The sequence below is a fragment of the Hoplias malabaricus genome, chromosome 10, assembly GCF_029633855.1.
Source record: "Hoplias malabaricus isolate fHopMal1 chromosome 10, fHopMal1.hap1, whole genome shotgun sequence".
In the NCBI taxonomy this organism is placed as follows: domain Eukaryota; kingdom Metazoa; phylum Chordata; class Actinopteri; order Characiformes; family Erythrinidae; genus Hoplias; species Hoplias malabaricus.
The window spans coordinates 37461339-37482555 of NC_089809.1; the positions used below are offsets into that span (position 1 = coordinate 37461339).

At 45.4% G+C, this 21217-nt stretch overlaps 1 protein-coding gene across 1 annotated transcript in view; it reads right to left on the reverse strand.

Annotated features, from left to right (window-relative positions):
* Positions 1-21217, reverse strand: part of si:dkey-22o22.2 (neural-cadherin) — a 174152-nt gene that overhangs the window by 14734 nt on the left and 138201 nt on the right. Inside the window, exons 15-23 of the mRNA XM_066683650.1 lie at positions 20357-20543; positions 18961-19104; positions 11716-11999; positions 7316-8933; positions 5535-5628; positions 3423-3607; positions 2791-3026; positions 447-724; positions 1-210 (exon numbers count right to left, since the gene is read on the reverse strand). The exon at positions 1-210 is cut by the window's left edge and continues 5 nt beyond it. Coding sequence (XP_066539747.1) covers positions 1-210; positions 447-724; positions 2791-3026; positions 3423-3607; positions 5535-5628; positions 7316-8933; positions 11716-11999; positions 18961-19104; positions 20357-20543 — 3236 coding nt within the window. The remainder of the gene's footprint in view (positions 211-446; positions 725-2790; positions 3027-3422; positions 3608-5534; positions 5629-7315; positions 8934-11715; positions 12000-18960; positions 19105-20356; positions 20544-21217) is intronic.

Here is a 21217-nt window from a genome sequence, read left to right on the forward strand (position 1 = left end):
GAGATGAAGTCCTCTTTGTCTCCAGGCAGGGGGGAACCCAGGGGGCCGTTATACAGCAGCAGGCCGTTGGCTGCCTCTGTGATGAACTCCAGTGAGATGTGGCTCTGGAAGCACGGCCTTAAGGGAGGGAACCAAGCGTAGCCATCTCCAAGGAATGTGTGCTTATTCTGCTGACACTCGGGCCCGTCAAACATAGGAGGACACTTACACCTAGGAAAGATGTGTATGTGTTTAATGAACCCTTAGAAACCACTATCACATATTTACCCCCAAAAAAAGAACGTCAATGTCCAGTCCTGGTCCTGGTGGACGACCTAATGGACTAATAAAAAACCCCTTTCAAAATTGAAGTTGGTGTGATTGAGTGAAGGGAAACTGGGAATCCTAAAACCAGTGGCCCACTAGGATCAGGACTGAGAACAACTAGTTTAAGGGGTGTTTAGTACCTGTAGCCCATATCACTGTCCACGCAGGTGCCCCCGTTGAGGCAGGGGCTGCGAGGGTAGGAGGAGCAGGTCTGGTGCAGGTTCTCTCTGGCCAGACAGCCACACTGAGCACTGACCGTGGCTGAGACGGACACCAGAGAGGCATTCCCACTGTTCAGAACTGAGGGAGTGTCACTGAAGGTCACTCTGCTGGAACAGCCAGCTGCATGACTGCAGTCTGTATACTCACAGTCATTCACACCCACCTGGAGAATACTCACACCCAGAGCTGACTCCAGCTGAGAGAGAGAGAGAGACAGAGGGAGGGGGAGGGGTGTTAAAAATGATGAAGAGAGTTGGATAGAGAGACAGAGACGTATAACAGAAATAGTAAGGGAAACAGAAAGAGGGCTAGATACTAGCTTCTTCATCAGTGAGTAAATAAACAGTGGTTGTGTTACAGCTGAAGATATTTTTATTGCTGTGTTAGTGTGAAAACTGAGAAGCTCATAAAAGTGCACACTGTGATTTGTATCTGTTTCAGTGTGTGTGTGTGTGTACGTGATGTATTTGTCACTTTGTGGGTACCAAAACCTGCTTACAGGGTTAGGATTAGGGCTAATGTAAGTTTAGGTTGAGGCTAAAGCTAAGGGTTAAGGGTAGGCTAGCAGTACTTATGGATGAGGGAAGTGTAAGTCTCAGCAAAAGTAATGAAAGTCTGTGTAACGTCCCCCCACAATTCATGAAAACAAACCTTTGTGTGTGAAAAAAAAAAAAAACAGCTAAGATCCATGTCCGAGGGCAGTTTGTCACACTCTTTTTAAGAGTTTGAAAAGCTGTCTGAGCAGCTTCTAGCACTTTGTGTAAACATTCATCTGGAGGAGATGCTCAGCTTCACGCAGTCAGAGAAAAGCCCCCCACTCACACACCAGATTTACACTGCCATTCTTTCTCTCTGCAGTCATACCTTACTTGGTCATGAAATATTAATAAAAGGCTCCCTCCGTGTCACTCCACGTTATGTGTAATGTGTGGTGCTTGTCTGTGCTCATGGTTATGAAACAACAGTTGGGAAAACAAATAGACCTTGTTTACACCTTTCATTACCACTTTTATCATCAAGATTCATTTTTTAATTTTTCATTGTCTGTAAACCTCTTCCAGTTCAGGGTCACGTTGGGTCCGGAGCCTACCCGGAATGACTGGGCGCAAGACAGGAACACACCCTGGAGGGGGCGCAAGTCCTTCATCAAGATATTGCAAACAATGTTTATCCAAGTGATTATTGATAATTTAAAGCGTATTTAACAAAAAATCTAGTTACGTTCAGTGTATTCAACATAGAGCGGGTACCCCATACGGGGCGGCCATATTTAATGTCATTTTACAGTCTACTGTAAACATGGGCCTTATTTGTGCTTTATCTATCGTCTTAACTCAGGAATATTTCATTGTATCGTTGTACAATGATCATAAATTCAATCATTCATTCATTATCTGTAACCCTTATCCAATTCAGGGTCGCGGTGGGTCCAGAGCCTACCTGGAATCATTGGGCGCAAGGTGGGAATACACCCTGGAGGGGGCGCCAGTCCTTCACAGGGCAACACACACACACACACATTCACTCACACACTCACACCTACAGACACTTTTGAGTCGCCAATCCACCTACCAACGTGTGTTTTTGTGGGTGGAAACCGGAGCACCCGGAGGAAACCCACGCAGACACGGGGAGAACACACCAACTCCTCACAGACAGTCACCCGGAGCGGGAAACGAACCCACAACCTCCAGGTACCTGGAGCTTTGTGACTGCGACACCTACCTGCTGCGCCACCGTGCCGCCCAATTATCATAAAGCGTGTCACAATCTCACGTGATCACTTAACCATTTCAGGTTTGCGGTGGGTCCGGAGCCTACCTGGAATCACTGGGCGCAGGGTGGAAACACACCATGGAGGGGGCGCCAGTTGTTTGCAGGGTGACAAACACTCACACCTATGAAGACTTTTGAGTAGCCAATAGACCTACCAATGTGTGTTTTTGGACCATGGGAGGAAACCCACACAGCCACGGGGAGAACACACACAAACTCCTACAGAGTGGGGCTCAAAGAGTGCTAAGAGTGTTGGTTAGAGCTGGAATAAATCCTCAACACTGTTGGATTTACGCTGCTTTATGGTCTTTAACCTTATGTAATTGTGTGTGGATATAAATAAATCACATTAAATTAAAAAGCATATTAAACCTGTTCAAGGAGGGTGTTTACACCTGACATTTAACGTGATGAAGTGAAATCTGACTGAGATCTGATCACAAGAGTGTGATCACACAACTGTGTGTGTGTAGTGTAAGTTGTCACCTTAGCCTTGTGTGTGGCCACACTGCCGTGGAGTTTCTCGGGTTTGTAGTATGGAGAGCCGTGAGCAGCGAACCACACGCTGAGATGCTGCTGGTTGGGTGGAGCACCACTGGCAAGACTGAAGATGTGCACCCTCTCCTGTTCCGTCTGCAACAGCTCCGAAAGGATACGCTGCAGACGCTCATAAATACTTTCCCTATCACCAGAGACCCAGAACAACTTCTCTGCTGTCAGGTCTGCACACAACAAACATAAGAATATAATATAAAATTAAATAAGCAAATACATACATACAGTGAAGTCCAGCGGTGTTTGGTGATGGTTAGTGATGAGGCCTGATATATTCCCTCTCATGTAACTGTAAATCTCACTGTAAATCAAAATGTAACTGGTTGGTTTCAGTGGTGAATGCTTGTCTAATCTACAAGGTTTTGGGAACGTAGTGTAGCTCGAGTGCCAAACGAAATAAGCACCGAACAAGGCTCGACTGACATAGTGTAAGAGGAAACCTCTGTAATGTGATTAAGTCAGTATTCCTTTAATAACAGTCTTCAGTAACAGTTTTAGCCCTGTTCCACCACATCCCAGTGCTGCTGTGAGTGAATGAGTATCGGTGAAGGGGAGCCACGTACTGGAGAAGCGCAATGATCCAGCGTTAAGCAGAGCCTCTTCCTTCAGCTCTCTGACCTTCACCTGAGCCGTGGAGGTGACATCTGGCCAAACCTTATCAGCCACCCGCACCTGGAGACTGTAGGAACCAGCTGGAGTTCCACTCCTGATACTCAGCTGACCAGTGCTCGGATTCAGAATGAACTGTCTGTGATGGGAGAGAGAGAGAGAGAGAGAGAGAGAGAGAGAGTGAGAGAGAGAGAGAGTGTGAGTGAGAGAGAGAGAGAGAGAGTGAGAGAGAGAGAAAAGAGAGAGAGAGAGAGAGAGTGTGAGAGAGAGAGAGAGTGTGAGTGAGAGAGAGAGAGAGAGAGAGTGAGAGAGAGAGAGAGTTTGAGTGAGAGAGAGAGAGAGTGAGAGAGAGAGAGAGAGTGTGTGAGAGAGAGTGAGTGAGAGAGAAAGAGAGTGTGAGAGAGAGAGTGACAGAGTGAGAGAGACAGAGAGAGAGAGTGAGAGAGAGCGTGAGAGAGTGAGAGAGACAGAGTGAGAGACAGTGAGAGAGAGAGACAGAGTGAGAGACAGTGAGAGAGAGAGACAGAGTGAGAGACAGTGAGAGAGAGAGAGAGTGAGAGAGAGAGAGAGAGAGAGAGAGAGAGAGAGAGAGTGAGAGAGAGAGAGAGAGAGAGAGAGAGAGAGAGAGAGAGAGAGAGAGAGAGAGAGATTAAATAACATCACAATACGAGACACAACCATTTAAACAAAGTGTCAGCACCCCCTTGTGGGGCAGTTCCCAAATATGAAATATGAGTGAGTGAGTGAGCGTATGATTTATTGAGTGTGCTTCTAGAACAATAGAAATTGTTACTGTTCATCCTTTTATGAAATTGCTTAATATTCCATGATGTTTTGACTGCAACAAATATAATTCTGTTTGTTGAAATTAAATATTTTTTTGTGTCTAAAAAAAGGAATAAATACATTTCAATGTAATTTTAGACTGGTTTCATTGGTCCATTCATCATAAAATATCTGGAATGGAAAAGCCTTATTAGTAAATCAAAGCAATTGGGCTGAACATCCAATTAACAAATCATTCCACACCAAACCCACTACTGACTGACCTTATAAGAGACCTGTCGTCCAGTTCTCAGTCGGTATGTTCATTTTGATGTGTATACTCTAAGGAATCTTGTTTACATCCCACTTATAATTTAACTCTAGACTTTGCACATTATATAAAGACACGATTGTGGGCTCCTAACTATTAAAAAGGTTATATATATATATCTCAAGTTCAGGAAGTGGCTCCATTCAAGGTCCAAACATTACCCTTCAGACACCTACAGTATGATGCATGAACTACAGCTGTGCTCGTCTGTGTTTATCACCCCGGACAGCATGCACCAAGGTCGGCAAACTCTGCCTGGCCGCCGTTCAAATGAGATTTTAAAAGGTGCTATCATGTTCACGTAACAGCAATCCAGTTCCACGTGGCTGGTGACCTTCAGCTCCGAAGCCAAATTGGGTAATTAACTGTCAAGTAAGCAAATGAAACACTGTCCAGGTCGAAGGGATGCTGCCAGTGCCAAAAGTCACTAAACTGCCATGCTAAAGTGCTAATGCGTAAGTGTGTTAATTACCCTCATTAACAGACACTGTACCTTGAAGGAACATCACAAAGGAGCTTATTTTGGAGCAAACAAACAGCATCGGAACAGACAGGCGTCAGACTGGAAGAGCGAATGTGGCATTCATTATTTGTGTGTATATTCATGCCCGTCTTCCCTTAGTTCCTTTTTGAAAAGTGCGGCGTCTGTTGCGAGGCTGGTACGGCAGGCTCAGTGTGAGGCTCTTCACTATTTCATGCGCTGCTCATTAGAGCGAGCGTCCGTCACACATCAGTTTTCCCCATCAAGCGCAACACGAGAATCACTGTCTCGCTTCAGAGTGAATTCTGAATCTCATTTTTGATGAACTATTAAAAGCATCCAACACACGAGGAGCTAGATAGGGTACACTGCACATTTCTTTCTCTCCCTCCCTCTCTTCCCCCTTTGTTCTCATCACCTCACCTTCCTTGTTAAGTGGCAGCTGCCACCGTAGGGTTTGAACCAAACTTCAATATAAGATCAAAGTACCTTGGGGGTTTGCCTTCAAATTTGTAAACCTTCTCGCTCCAGTCGTCAAGGTCAGGGGATTGAACTTGTCCAAGTACAGTGGTGGGGAGAGCACCTGGGGAAAAATACATAATGAGGTCATTGAGGAGCCACATCATACAGACTCTGCACTACCTGGGGCTGTACGTAACCGTGTGTGTATATATATATGAGTGTGTGTGAGAGACTGCGTGGGAGGTGAGGGGGTAGAGACACATCTTTAAGAGATAAGGAGAGGGAGAAAAAAAAAAGACTCATCTCATTGCCACATATGGACTCACTTAAGCTGCATGGTAGGGGGTCCAATGCTATTAGTATGCAACGCTGCCATTTTTCCAAAAGGCAAATACGGAGCACTGTAATCCTGTTAGGCATGAAATCAACAGCTTTTAAAATGGCTCCTGTTTATGTGCCTATTAAACCTGGGACTTAAGTAAATTGTTTGCTTCATGCCATGTTTCAGCTACATGATGAGTTCTTATTAGAAGGTTAATGCATTTCCATTGGGTACGAAGGAAGAGCACTAAAAATACATCGACTCAAACCATATCCCCCCTCCCGAGTTTTACAGCACGCTGACAGCTGGCACCAAACACTAAATACATATCGTTGCAGAGAGAATACAGCCTTCGGCAATCAACTGAGATAATTAGGTCTGGCCTGAATCACTTGAATCCTTGTGTTTTTTGCTACGTTGGTATTCGGAAACTCTTCTATTTTACAAACCACAAAAATTGTAGCCTAAACATAATAAACTTCAACTTTCATTCATTCATTCATTCATTCATTATCTGTAACCCTTATCCAGTTCAGGGTGGGTCCAGAGCCTACCTGGAATCATTGGGCGCAAGGCGGGAATACACCCTGGAGGGGGCACTAGTCCTTCACAGCGCTAAAGTTCAACTTGCCAAATTAATTTTGTTATAATCACAGCCAAAACTGTTCATTTTATCAGCATCACTAACCATACAGGTGCGCCTTGTAGTTTTACAGTTACAGGCTGTTTTCCATCTGTAGCTCTCCATACTTTGTTAACCATCTTACATCATATTCCACAATGGTCTGGACCCTGACTGGATGCCGCAGTGACATTGACGTGGTGGTGTGTGAATGTGTGTTGCACTAGTACAAGTTTTTAAACCCTGTATCCACTCACTGTCCTCTTTGTTAGACACGCCTACCTCGTTGGTCCACCTTGTGGATGTAAAGTCAGAGACAGTAGCTTAATTGTCGCTGCACAGTTTGTGTTGGTCGTTCGTCAGTGGACACAGGACGCTGTCGGCTGGATGTTTTTGGTTGGTGGACTATTCTCAGTCCAGCTGAGACACTGAGGGCTTTACTCTAAACTCTAGTAGTACTGCTGTGTCTGATCCACTCGTACATACTAACACACCACCACTACGTCAGTGCGTCTGCAGAGCTGAGAATGATCCACAAAGCGAATTATACCTGCTCTGTGGGTGTCCTGAACCTTGAAGGACACATCACACACTCACCCAGTCTTTCACAATTTTACACACTCACTCAGTCATTCGCACACTCACAGCTGTGGACACTTTCTCACAGCTAACCTACCTACCAACAAGTGTTTTTATTCTGTGTGAGGAAACCGAACCCCTTAGAGGTAACCCATGCAGATCTGAGCATCGTGGACCTGTGTGGCAGCAACACTACTTTCCAGTGAGTATCCAAACCCTTTTAAAAATGTGTTCAGATCAACCCTAAAATACTGCATGTAGAAATATAATTTCACAAGAATGTACCTTCATAGTTGTAGACTATGAACTCAGAGTTTCCAGGTGCATGCGGGTGGTCATTCCTATCCCCAATGATGACAGTGAGTGTGCTGGTGGAGCTCATTGGAGGAGAGCCACTATCAATCATCAGAATGGGGAGGAGGTACTGTTTCTGCTGCTCCCGGTCGAAGGTGCGCAGTGCTGTTATCATGGCGCTGCCGTTTCGCAGATCCGTCAGGTTAAAGTTTGTGACGTCAGAGGTGAGCATCAGCAGGCGGATGGAAAAAGGCCCTCCATTGGGCGCTGTGTCCCTGTCGATGGCATGGAGTAGAACGGAAGTGTCATTCATACGGACAACCTGCGGTGCAATGGTGTTCTCCCAAACTATGGGGCGGTATGGAGCCTCAAACTCAGGGCCGTTATCATTGACGTCTTGTATGGTCACCAGCACAATGGCAGAGCCAGTCAGGGCAGGGCTGCCCATGTCTGTGGCCAGTATCATAAGCCTGTGCTGTGACAACTTCTCCCGGTCCAGAGAGTCGGCCACCACCACCCAGCCGTTCTTATCCACAAGGAACTGCTGAAAGTAATCGGACTCTGGGGCGATGCTGTAGGAGAACTTTCCATTCTGCCCTGAGTCCAGGTCCACAGCGGTCACCTGGGCCACGATGGTGCCCACGGGTACGTCCTCAAACATGGACCCAGCATCATAGAATTGGGGGAAAAAGACAGGTGCATGGTCGTTTGAGTCTTCCACCTGAATGACGCAGTGGGCCAGGCTGAAGAAGTCTGCGTCCTCCACTTTGATGGTGAGATTGAAGGTGCGCTCGTGGGGCTTCTCGAAGTCGATCTTCTTCTTGAGTCGCACCACTCCCCGCCGGTTCACTTTATCCGTCTCGATGAAGAACTTGCGGTCATCATCTCCACCCACAATGCTGAAGGTCATCACTGAGTTCTCTCCCTCATCTCCATCTGTAGCAGCAACTGCCAGCACTTCACTGTTGATGTCCAGGTCCTCTGCCATCGTGGCTTGGTAAAACGTCTGGGTGAAAACGGGAGGGTGGTCATTCACGTCGGAAACCACAATCGTAGCGGTTCCCGTCCCAGAGAGACCTCCACCGTCCCTGGCCTCCACGACAACCAGATACCGCTCCTCCACCTCCCTGTCCAGGGAGCGTAACACTGTGTAGATTGTGCCTGTGGCTGGGTTGATGGAGAACAGATTGAGATTGATCTCATTTCGGACGTTCTGAACAATCCTGTAGGTGAGGACTGCGTTCTTGCCAGCTTTAGGGTCATCCAGGTCAGTGGCTCGCATCTCCATGATGGAGGTGTCAGCCGGGGAGTTCTCTGGCACATGGCCCAAAAAGCAGCCATCCGAGGCACATAGAAAGATGGGGGCATTGTCATTGATATCTCGCACCTCCACCAAGACGTCGGCAAAGCCAGTCAAGCCGGCGCCGTTTTCGTCAGTGGCCAATACTAGAAACCTCCAAGCCGAACGCTCCTCTCGGTCAAGACGCTTCTGGGCGTATATCCTTCCACTGAGCTCCTCAATAGTGAACTCACTCCCAGCACCTTGGCCGTGCAGTGAGTATCTCACTGCGCTCTGGTCAGCCTCTTGATCCGGATCTGTGGCTGAGACCTGAAACCACAACAAAACAAGATTTCTTCACAGACCTGTACATGTAACATCAGCAACTCAACAAAAGCAAGGACAAGGATTCAAAACATCTGTCAGAGAACACAAAAGGCAATTAAAAGTTAATAGACGCTGCAACAGAATACAGAAAGCACCCCTTGTCTCCCCCAGGTTTGTTTACACAGAGCCTTTGAAGTCTTTTTTATGCTGACAGTACAATAGGCAGTGATACAGGGAACCGCTGGAGGAGAGCGACAGCCGAGGCCAGGTATGTCACAATATTCATTTCAAATAAGATTTTTTTTTACCTCGCTAAACTCTAAAAGCACATTAATAAATACAACAAACCACATCCAGGAAGAGTGTCACGAATCAGGAATCAACTTTATGCATTAGACACATTAGAAAATATCACATCGCATCAGTTCCGCCTCACAGCAAACTGGAGCTTCTTCACACAGACCTCTCAGTGAGATTAGAGGCTTATAATGAATACAGCAATGCAACATTACACTTAATATTAGATTATTCATTCATTGTCTGTAAGCGCTTATCCAGTTCAGGGTCACGGTGGCTCCGGAGCCTACCCGGAATCACTGGGCCCAAGGCAGGAACACACCCTGGAGGGGGCGCCAGTCCGCCAGTCCAGTACGAACACTTTTGAGTCACCAATCCACCTACCAACGTGTGTTTTTGGACTGTGGGAGGAAACCCACGCAGACACAGGGAGAACACACCACACTCCTCACAGACAGTCACCTGGAGGAAACCCACGCAGACACTGGGAGAACACACCATACTCCTCACAGACAGTCACCCGGAGGAAACCCACGCAGACACTGGGAGAACACACCACACTCCTCACAGACAGTCACCCAGAGGAAACCCACGCAGACACAGGGAGAACACACCACACTCTTCACAGACAGTCACCCAGAGGAAACCCACGCAGACACAGGGAGAACACACCACACTCTTCACAGACAGTCACCCAGAGGAAACCCACACAGACACAGGGAGAACACACCACGCTCCTCACAGACAGTCACCCGGAGGAAACCCACGCAGACACAGGGAGAACACACCACACTCCTCACAGACAGTCACCTGGAGGAAACCCACGCAGACACAGGGAGAACACACCACACTCCTCACAGACAATCACCTGGAGGAAACCCATGCAGACACAGGGAGAACACACCACACTCCTCACAGACAGTCACCCGGAGGAAACCCACGCAGACATAGGGAGAACACACCACACTCCTCACAGACAGTCACCCGGAGGAAACCCATGCAGACACAGGGAGAACACACCGCACTCCTCACAGACAGTCACCCGGAGGAAACCCACGCAGACACAGGGAGAACACACCACACTCCTCACAGACAATCACCTGGAGTAAACCCATGCTGACACAGGGAGAACACACCACACTCCTCACAGACAGTCACCCGGAGGGAACTCACGCAGACACAGGGAGAACACACCACACTCCTAACAGACAGTCACCCGGAGGAAACCCATGCAGACACAGAGAGAACACACCACACTCCTCACAGACAGTCACCCGGAGGAAACCCACGCAGACACAGGGAGAACACACCACACTCCTCACAGACAATCACCTGGAGGAAACCCATGCAGACACAGGGAGAACACACCACACTCCTCACAGACAGTCACCCGGAGGGAACCCACGCAGACACAGGGAGAACACACCACACTCCTCACAGACAGTCACCCAGAGGAAACCCATGCAGACACAGGGAGAACACACCACACTCCTCACACTCCTCACACACAGTCACCCGGAGGAAACCCACGCAGACACGGAGAACACACCAAACTCCGCACGGACAGTCGCTACCTGCTGCACCACTGTGCCACCCTAATATCAGAGTATGTCAATGAATATGGTTATGTTAATGTAACTAAAAACTATATATCGACCATTTCCTTTTTCAGTAGCGTTACTCACTGGTCCAGCGGTAGAAGTGGAGATTAATACTTTTTCAGCTTGAAAATAAGTTTAAATTCCAAGTCTAGTTTAATAAGCAGTAGAACTTAGTGATATTTCAAATGGAAGGCATCAAACTAACTTTAGACCAAAAAACAAACCAAATATTATCATTATATTAAGCGGCAATAAGAGGCCAACTGCGGACCCAAGTTTACAGAAGCGAGCTTGGGAGTGGACGGTCAGTGTTATGACTGACCCTGATCTGATAGGAAAATCTGGGGGCAGGGGCAGTGCAGGAACTGCTTCTCTTAGCATCCATTGCTGGAGTCCCCTTAAGCAAAGCTCCCAACTACCCCCAGGGCACAGTGTCTGAAGTGGCTGCACACTGCTCTGGGTATGTGTGTGCTTACTACCTCCTAGTGTGTGTGCTAATTTGTTCACCAATGTGTGAGTGTGTGTGTGTGCGCATGTGTTTTAATTGCCACAGATGGATTAAATGCAGATTCTCAGTTTCCCCAAGGAATTAATAAAGTACATCTTCATCTTCTTCCTCTTCTTCTTTTTCCAAGCAATTTTTTGAACAATTTTTAATGATGAATTCATCCTTAACTTTTCCCACAGTTTACAGTTCACTTGGGATTTTCAAATAACATCAAATAAAAAATATATAAAAATATGGAGAAACAAGGTTTTCTTCTGAATTACGATATTAATGTAAGGCAGATCAGTTCTGAATGAATGATTAATGAATCTTTGTGAACTGCTACACCTCCTAGGTTTATACCTAGCTCTGAAAGCTGAAGATCAGCTGTGTCTCTCACCTCCAGCACGAGGACGGGCAGCTCGGTCAGCTCCTCTGTGACGCTGGCGTGGTACTCTGTCAGGCTGAAGATGGGTGCTTCGTCGTTCTGGTTGATGATGTTGATGATCACCGTTGTCTGATTCTCCCATTTCCCATCGGACGCCACTAGCCGTAACTCGTAACGCTGAACGCGTTCGTAGTCCAGGCGCTGGGCAATGAAGATGGTGCCCACCTCTGGCTCCACGTCAAAAGTGCCCATGGTGTTGCCTGAGGTGATCTGGTAGCGCAGTTTCGCGTTGGCACCTGTGGGAATATTGGTGGGTTATTTGAATGTTTTAACTCTGGAGATCACGTGATACACCCATCAAAAGTATCTATACACCCTATATATGTATTTTCAGATCCTACGGAGCACACATACACAGCCATTCAATGCCAAGCATCAGTCAGTTCTCACGTTAAAAATAGCGTGGATGTTTAAATAGTAAAAATATTAAAGTTGTTCATGTCTAATAGTTCAGCTACATACAAAACACGACAGTAGAATGATCACCGTTCATTAATATTCATCCATAAAGGCGGCAGGCTTTAGGTCTTTCATGGTGTACACCAAAGACAGAAGATTAACTGGGACCTGCAGCTGCTCTTTGACTGTGCACCCTTGATTAAGGAATGTCCCCATGTTGTGATAAAAAGGGGAGGAACTTCAATAAACAGATTTATGCACAAAACAATACACGCCGTCCAATTATCTGTCTAACATCCTGTAACCTTCTGTTGCTTCGTATCATCTCGTAGACTTAGGCTAAGCGGTGATGTAAGATGCTCGGCGTCTCGTCCCTTTTGGCTGCTGCACAGTTCAGCAGTTCAAACAGAGGTACATCAGAACACCACAGGCTTTTCATCCTCCTCTCTCTTTTTTCTCCGTCCAGTCATTAAATCACACACGCTCCGTGAGTGTCATCCATGATCACAGGTTATACGATCCTCCTGCTTTAACACAGAACCACAGAAGGTCAGCCCACTTGCAAAGTAATATTTAATCTGACCTGGCCTTGCTGCTGTATCCTTATAGTGGTCAGAATAGTGCAGTACAAGAGAGCAAGCTCTAATTAAACCAAGTGAGTGAAGAAACAAGAAAGGCATGCACTTAAAATCTGGAGTTTCTTATAGACATCATTGAGATCAGTCTCCAGCTGCTGTTCTCTGTCCGTTACATACCAAGGACATCCAGAAATGTACTTCGTTACTTCCACTACGGTATCCTTAATATACATTCATTCATTCAGGGTCATGGTGGGTCCAGAACCCAGCTGGAATCACTGGGCATAAGAAGGGAACACACTCTGGACAGGGAGCCTGTCCATCACAGGGATATCCTAAATATGTTGGTAGTTAATTTAAGGCCTTCAGCTCTGTTCCTGAAGTCCTGACCTGACTGTGGGAACATTCAGCCGTATCATTTGGCAGTAAATATTTAGATCATTTTCAGTTGAAATATTTAACCCTTCAGCCCAACATAAACGTGAAGTAATTAATACAATAGTTCGAGGTTAGAAGTGTCACTCTCACACAGCTCCAGGGTCCTGGGGTTGTGGGTTCAGTGTGTTTTCCCTGTGTCAGCATGGGTTTCCTCCCATGCTCTAAAAACACACGTTGGTAGGTGGACTGGCGACTCAAAAGTCTCCGTATGTGTGAGTGAATGTGTGAGTGTGTATCACCCTGTGAAGGACTGGCGCCCCCTCCAGGGTGTGTTCCTGCCTTGCACCCAATGTTTCCAGGTAGGCTCTGGACCCACCGCGACCCTGAACTGGAAAAGGGTTACAGACAATGAATGAATGAATGAATGAATGAATGACACAATGATGAAATAAAAATTCCTAGTAAACTTTTTTTTAAAGAAATCATTAGGTCTTCAGAGAAATGCAAAAGCAGTCCCCCACTGTATGGATGAATATGTAAAGAACAAACAGAAACAGATAAACAACAAAGCCCTCTATCCTCTCGGCTTAAGACCCCCACTTTCCTGGCCCTGTCCACCCTCTGTGTAGAGACAGAGGAAAACAACCCTGGCTCTGTTTACCAGCCTGGACCAGATTTTATGAGACAAACACCATCTGGGCGCTATATGTGAGGATTTCATTAGGACGCGTTGTGCTCATCCTGGCTGAGGCCATCAGGGCCGTGGTGCACAATGTGCCCTGACACTCGCTGACGGCAGCTCCGATGCTTTGGCCCAAAGCACTTTCCTTAATGACCAGCTGCCTCATATGCTGCCCACCTCACTGTAGCACTACGGGCAGCAGAGCGCCACACCTAAGCAGCCTGCATTACAAAAGCCTGAACCTGGGTCCTGGAGTGACCCCATCCTGCTATTGTTACTGTGGGGTTTGTAAAAGGGCCACCAGAGCTACAACTCTGCTTATTAACAGAAAAAGAAAGAGACAAAACAGAAGGCAATTCGCAAATCAGTCAAAGAAGGCCAGGGAACTTTTGAAGTATTCCCAACAAATGATGAAAGGGTGGACCTTTAAATACGGGAAAAGGTGGCATTATATTTTGTTGAGAAGGTTTCTGTGTAGTTTCTTGTTAACCCTCGGGGGTCTATGATGCCCATGCATGAAATCTGAAGTTTATCAATGTTTTTTATGAATATTTTTGCTGTAATACTGCACAGAAATATAGTTTAAACATCTCCACTCCATCTCGTTTCTACAGAACACACATCTGGAGTTATAAGGCCATGAGGAGGGGCAGAGATACACAAGGTACACTGTCTTGAGTGTAGATACCAAGTACTTTATATTGGTATAGAACCTTACCATGTGACATCCTTTCTACAATAGATCCAGTGAAATCTTATTGATCTTGTTTAGAGAATCAAAAGTGGTTCTTCTAGGGTACGGCTTCATGTAGCCATTTTTATATTTTTTATATCTAACCTCAACTTCAACAAGGGCTATGCTCTTCCTCGGCTAAGAAAGTCCTACATAATTTAAACTCTGTAGCCTTTAACAGAAATCTGAGCTAAAAATGATAATTCCAACCAAAAAAAGTCTGAGTCTAATAAGATTTGGGAAATATTTAATGGGGATCATAAAATTCCTCCATTCCCCATGGATCAGTGCCTAATTGTTCCAATTTCCTACTCCGATCCCCAGGGCAATAAGTTATACTGGGATTAAATGGGCAACTCACTCCAAAGGCATTAGGGTTGACGGGGAACCACTGGGTTGTGATTTGCATTCCTCAGGTGAAGTAGCAGTAGACAAAAATGATATACGTGTCATGGGGGATTCTCTGGTTTGCTTGTGCTACCACAGCCCCAGCCCCACTGGACTCAGAGGGACTCAGAAACTTGAAAATTGGGAAGGGACACTCCTACTTGGATTCTGGCTAACTGCTGTTCTCTTTGGTTTGTTTACGCTCAGAAGCTCCACATATTTTAAAGTAGAATAGCATGTTGTTTTTTCATGGCTGAAGCTAAACTTTTCTATTTGTAACTGGAGTTGTTTAATTTTGTAGCACATTCGCTCTGTGTTTACTTCCATGTAGTGAGCGGTCTCTCTGGTTTAGTGCCAGTTTACCTTAAATAGCATGTAATATTTGAGCAGATAAAGACGGATCTTGGAGGAACTACAGACATTTTAATGAGACCACCCATGTGTTTCTGTCCTGTGGGTTTAGTGCCATTGTTCGGTTGTATTGCAACCCAATTGCAAGGCCAGGTTTATCTCAGTGATTCTGAACCCAGTGTGAGGCTTTCCTGAGCTCTCCACTAAAACTCAAGAGGACACACATGAGATACCTTTTTCTCAGGAGAAATATTTGTACAGCTGGAAACAGCTCTAGCCTCTGATCCCAGTGATATTAAATATTTTTGTTACCATCTCACTGGCTGTCCAGCAGGCAAGAACTGTCTATCCAGGCATGGCAGGCCATCTTGGGCTACGGTTGCATCATTACTGAGCTTTCAGACACCTGCATCTCTCTCTGGCCTCCCCTGCTCTTGCTGTTGGCTGATGATGGCTACATGCCACACTAAATATGTCATGTGTTTTTAGTGTGTGTAACAGGTGATGTCGGTATGGCGTGTTGGCACAATGTCAGTCCTCAGAGCCCGGACTGTTTGTTTATGGTGACAGATGAGCACAGATCACTCTCTGTGCAGATGAGGATTGGAGCGAGATCAGGCGTAAGCAGTAATCCCGTTAACTGAAGCAGCCTGGATTGACAGGTCACAAGCGTCCGACGGCAGTGGAGGTGATGTGGGGGCGAGAAGATGGGCACACTGCCACACTCCACTGGACACAAAGGTGATGTGTCCAAGCCTGTCTCGCTCAAACAGACAGGGGCAACACTGTGCGTGTCAGTGTTATGGCTCGGAGGGGACATGCCCAGGCTCGGCCGACCAAAGAGCTGATACGGATTTAGCTTTAGCTTTTAATTGATGTCAATGTAAAATTATTTTATTCAAAGATTTTTTGGACCATTTCTATTGCTCCATTCCTCATTAATTTTTCACACAGTGTGAAGGACAGATGTCCAGTTTGCTGCAGTGACAGCGCTCCTACTCTTCCAGGAAGGCTTTTCCAGAAAGATACAGGAACATTTCTGTGGGGATCTGATGGCATTCAGCCATGAAAGCTTTATTGAGATAAGCTATGGGTACTAGGTAATTAGTCTTGGATCACAAACAGCACTTGTACAGAAAGGAGCTCCATCACTTTAGCATGGTGACCTTAAAGTTGACATTCACAATTTGAATAAAAAACACTTTTTTTTATATAGAATACAGAGAATGTTTCCTCACCATTTGCTCGCCTTCCAATTTGCACTGGAAACCAGTTTAATGTGTTTATGAAGCCCTAGTGTCAGTAAATGGTTAAAAAAAAAAAAAAAAAAAGAGTCTTGGCCTTTTATGCTAGGATTTCTCTCTCTCTCTCTGTGATTATGACAGAAAAACAGTGTTTAGATGGGACAGAGAGACCTCCAAATGTTTAAAATCACAAAAAGAGATGAGGATATTGCTCTATTTCTGCTCCATATTTGGGAAATACTGACTTATTTTTGTGGTTTCAGATCAGTTAACATCCGCCAAATGCAGAACACTGCTAACTGCATGAAAGTAAACACAGACTGTAAGTGATAAAACTACACTTCAGTTAGAAATGAGTTTCTGTGGTAATTCCAACATTGTGCAAAAACTTACAGTCAAGTAAAAGTTCATCACATAAAAACAATAGGTGTTATTTTCCCCCTCAAACATACTGTTCCACCTTAAAAGATGCAGCACTGCTGAACGTAAACAAACCAGAGAAAACAGCAGTTCCCCACAATCTTTGATGTTGCTTTAATCTCCACAGCATCCTATTTCCAATGAAAATTACAGAAGAGACTGATCTACAAGATATGAATTTATACTCTATATATTCATTCATTATCTGTAAGCACTTATCCAGTTCAGGGTCACGGTGTGTCAATGTGGAATACACCCTGGAGGGGGCACCAGTCCTTAACAGGGCAACACACATTCACTCACACACACACCTACGGACAATTTTGAGTCACCAATCCACCTACCACCGTGTGTTTTTGGGCTGTTGGAGGAAACCGGAGCACCCGGAGGAACACACCACACTCCTCACAGACAGTCACCCGGAGGAAACCCACGCAGACACAGGGAGAACACACCACACTCCTCACAGACAGTCACCCGGAGCGGGACTCGAACCCACAACCTCCAGGTCCCTGGAGCTGTGTGACTGCGACACTACCTGCTGCACCACCGTGCCGCCATTACTCTATATATTATAAAAAGAAATCGGTCTGTACAGTAGTTATCCTTCTGAATGTCTAGCTGTGGTGTTGACGAATCTGAACAGTCTACATTTCTAGTGGATGTTTCAACAGGTCAAGTTGTTTCTATTCTCTGTTCACCGAAGACATAAATAAAACATTGGCAAAACAGCTAAGCTTCACTGCAGAGGTCAAGCAGAGCGTCTTATTAAAGTAGGACCGTGATGGAAATGCCCACGCTGGCTAATTCTGACGTATTACATTCCAGGGTCAAGATGTGCAGGCCATGCACTATCATATCCACTTTATGCAGTAAGAAACTGTCCACAGGGGACAGCATTCACAATGTTCTCACTGGAGAAACTAAAATAAACACACCACCAGAGTCAGACAGTGAGGAAGAGGGAGAGAGGTGGAGTATCCCAGGCCAGGAGCTACTGAGCTTCTGAAATCCTCCCAGAAGACGTGCCTGATCAGCAAGGCTGCCGCTTAATGGGATTGTGTCATGTTTTATGGATTATCTCTGGCTAATACAGATCATCTGCCTGCTTGGACACCTGTGCCAAGAGCGGAGACAAAACAACTGCAGGTTGTTTCTTTCCCAGCCGTTTTCCCACTGGCTGGGGCCGTTTTCCTCTCATTAGCAGATTACCTGCTGATAACATGCTTTTTTTAAAGGAAGAGAGGTGGTGTTTCCGAAGGGATTAAGTGCAATATTGATGACACACAATGATTTCACACTTGGCTTGGTGCGTGTGCCTTAGTTTTCACCCAATTACTCTTCAAACACAGTGTAGGTTTGGATCATGCTCTAATTCCAGTTAATTTAATGTAATGGCAGCTAAATTTGGCACACAATGATTATATTTTTTTATTTTTATAGGATTTTGTTCCAAAGCAGGATCTGTTTTACCACTTTCTTTCCAGAGCCTGGAAAGAAATCTCAATATGTGACATCTCCGGTACATAATCAAGTCTCAGCATCTACCCAACAAAGAATGCACCTTTCTATTATATATAAGGCACTCACTCTTTATATATATATATATAATTTTTTGGGGGAGAAAATGATGAGGGACAAATAAAACAAAGATACCGACATCAAATAATTACCTCAGGGGGATGAATGCAAAACTCCCACCATCACCTCGCAGATTTGCTAACAAGCTTGGCAGAAAAAAGAGAATTTTCCACCTAGATTTACCTCACGCTATGATTTTTTCCCCCCCTCCTGTAACGGCTGTCAAAGCATCAGCAGATGGAGGTTGGGAAATCCAAATTAAAAGCAGACAGGTGACAGGGATCCTTAAATAAGATGTTTCCGTTACAGGGGCCAGGCAGCTGCCTCACCTCTGTGGCACAGTGTACTGTAGGTGTAAATTGCACTACCAAAGATATAAAAACAAACCAGAATAGTGATGGGCTCTGGTGGCGCTACCATAGCGACAGCAGACAGTGGTCTTACCTTCGTCTTCATCGTTAGCAGTGACGGTAATGACTACGTAGCCCACTTCCTTGTCCTCCTCCACACTGATCTCGTACACAGGCTGAGAGAAGGCTGGAGCATTGTCATTCACGTCTGTGACAAAAATCCTCACATAGGCGGTGTCTGTGTGGAAATACGGAATACAGCACGGTACGAATGCATTAGTTCCATTTACTCACTTACAAGGACTCCCGGAAAGCTTTGATGAGTTTATATTAGGGCTGCATTTGTGACTGACCCTGATTCCAGTGGTTTTACAGCTAGTTTGGTCAATGTTTACTTCCTTTTAGCCTTGTTTTATGTGGAGGTTACATGTGAAATACACTGGTCTATCATTACTTTTGGGACAAAATCTTTTACATCTATGTATATACTTTTTTTGACATACTGTATTTGTACTAATCTTCATGAACTGACCAATACTAATGCTACAATATACACAGGAAAAAGAATTCAATCTCTTCTTCATGTTATGAAGTAGCCATTATACTGACGCCTAGTGGCTGGAATATGTCAATTATTCTGAACAAAACATGGCTGTCCACATTAGGGGATCCATTCTATGGAGCATTAACTTGTTCACTCCACACTGAGACACTGAGAATGTGCACTTTACAGAAAAATATCAATATAATAGTCATGGTTATTGATGTTTAAATATACACTGAATTGAAGTAGCTCCGCTCCTTATTTTCGGCTGTGGAAATCAGCGTAAATGGAAACCTGATAAATGCTTCCTGTCAAGCTGATTTTTCACATTGAGCCTGATGACTCTGGACTGAAGGAGCACCATCTAAGCCTTGGAAGGAAGCATAATAATAGTGCCCTTTATTATCTAAATCAGATGGTGGACAAAAATATCTGAAATAAATATCCTAATGACTGCATAATAATATTTTGGCCTCCTGTGTTACATCACTGTGATGACATTATTTTTTCATTAGATTGAATGATGTGTTAATGAGTGTAGCTTCTCTTCGAGGCTCCCATGTTTTAGTTGAGGTGTTAGGTGCAGAACTGTCACAATTATTCCATAATTCCATAATCGCATTAAAATTTATTTGACTGCAATTGGTATTAGCACAACAACAATGTAAACTAAGTGTTTTGGCCTGAGGCAAATCAATGTAAAATAAAACAGAGCAATAAATGCATTTATAACTCTACAGAAATGAGAATTAAGGATCTAGATATTTGAATAAACTTCACATATAACGTATCATCTCTTAAATGAACATGATAATGTTTTTATTCCAACACAGTTCAGTCAGTTTGTACCTCCTTGTATTTCTGTGTTCTCTAAACGTTCATCAATATTAATGAAGGCTTAGCTCCACCCACACTAGCACATGGCGTGGGCGAAGTAGTTAGTCACCTGTGTTTGGCTGACCCTGCTGTCCTGGCCGAGCAGACTCGGAGCCGTCCTGGGATTGGACCTCGATCAGGTACGAGCTTTTCTGTTCACGGTCGAAAGTGGCCCGAGTGTGGATGACCCCTGTGTAGGAGTTAATGCTGAACAACTGAGAGTCTCCACTCTGGTCCTTCAGAATGATGTAATTTATCTGGATGAGGGAAAATGATTATTCAGTTCAGTCCTTTTTCTGACTGAAAATGTTTGGCTGTTCAAATGGCATGTTCCGTTGACTTTATAAGAAAAAAGTATGTAGAAACACACTCTCTATTGTGAACCAGTTTTTCAATGCATTCATTCATTCATTATCTGTAGGCACTTATCCATTACAGGGTCGCAGTGAGTCCAGAGCCTACGTGGAATCATTGGGCGCAAGGCGGGACCCTGGAGGGGGCGCCAGTCCTTCACAGGGCAACACAAACATACTCACACCTATGGGCACTTTTGAGTCGCCCATCCACCTACCAACATGTGTTTTTGGACTGTAGGAGGCAACTGGAGCACCCGGAGGAAACCCACATGGACACAGGGAGAACACACCACACTCCTCATAGACAGTCACCTGGAGGAAACCCACGCGGGCACAGGGAGAACACATCACACTCCTCACAGACAGTCAGCCAGAGGAAACCCACGCAGACAACATGTGTTTTTGGACTGTAGGAGGCAACTGGAGCACCCGGAGGAAACCCACATGGACACAGGGAGAACACACTACACTCTTCACAGACAGTCAGCCAGAGGAAACCCACACGGACACAGGGAGAACACACCACACTCCTCATAGACAGTCACCTGGAGGAAACCCACGCGGGCACAGGGAGA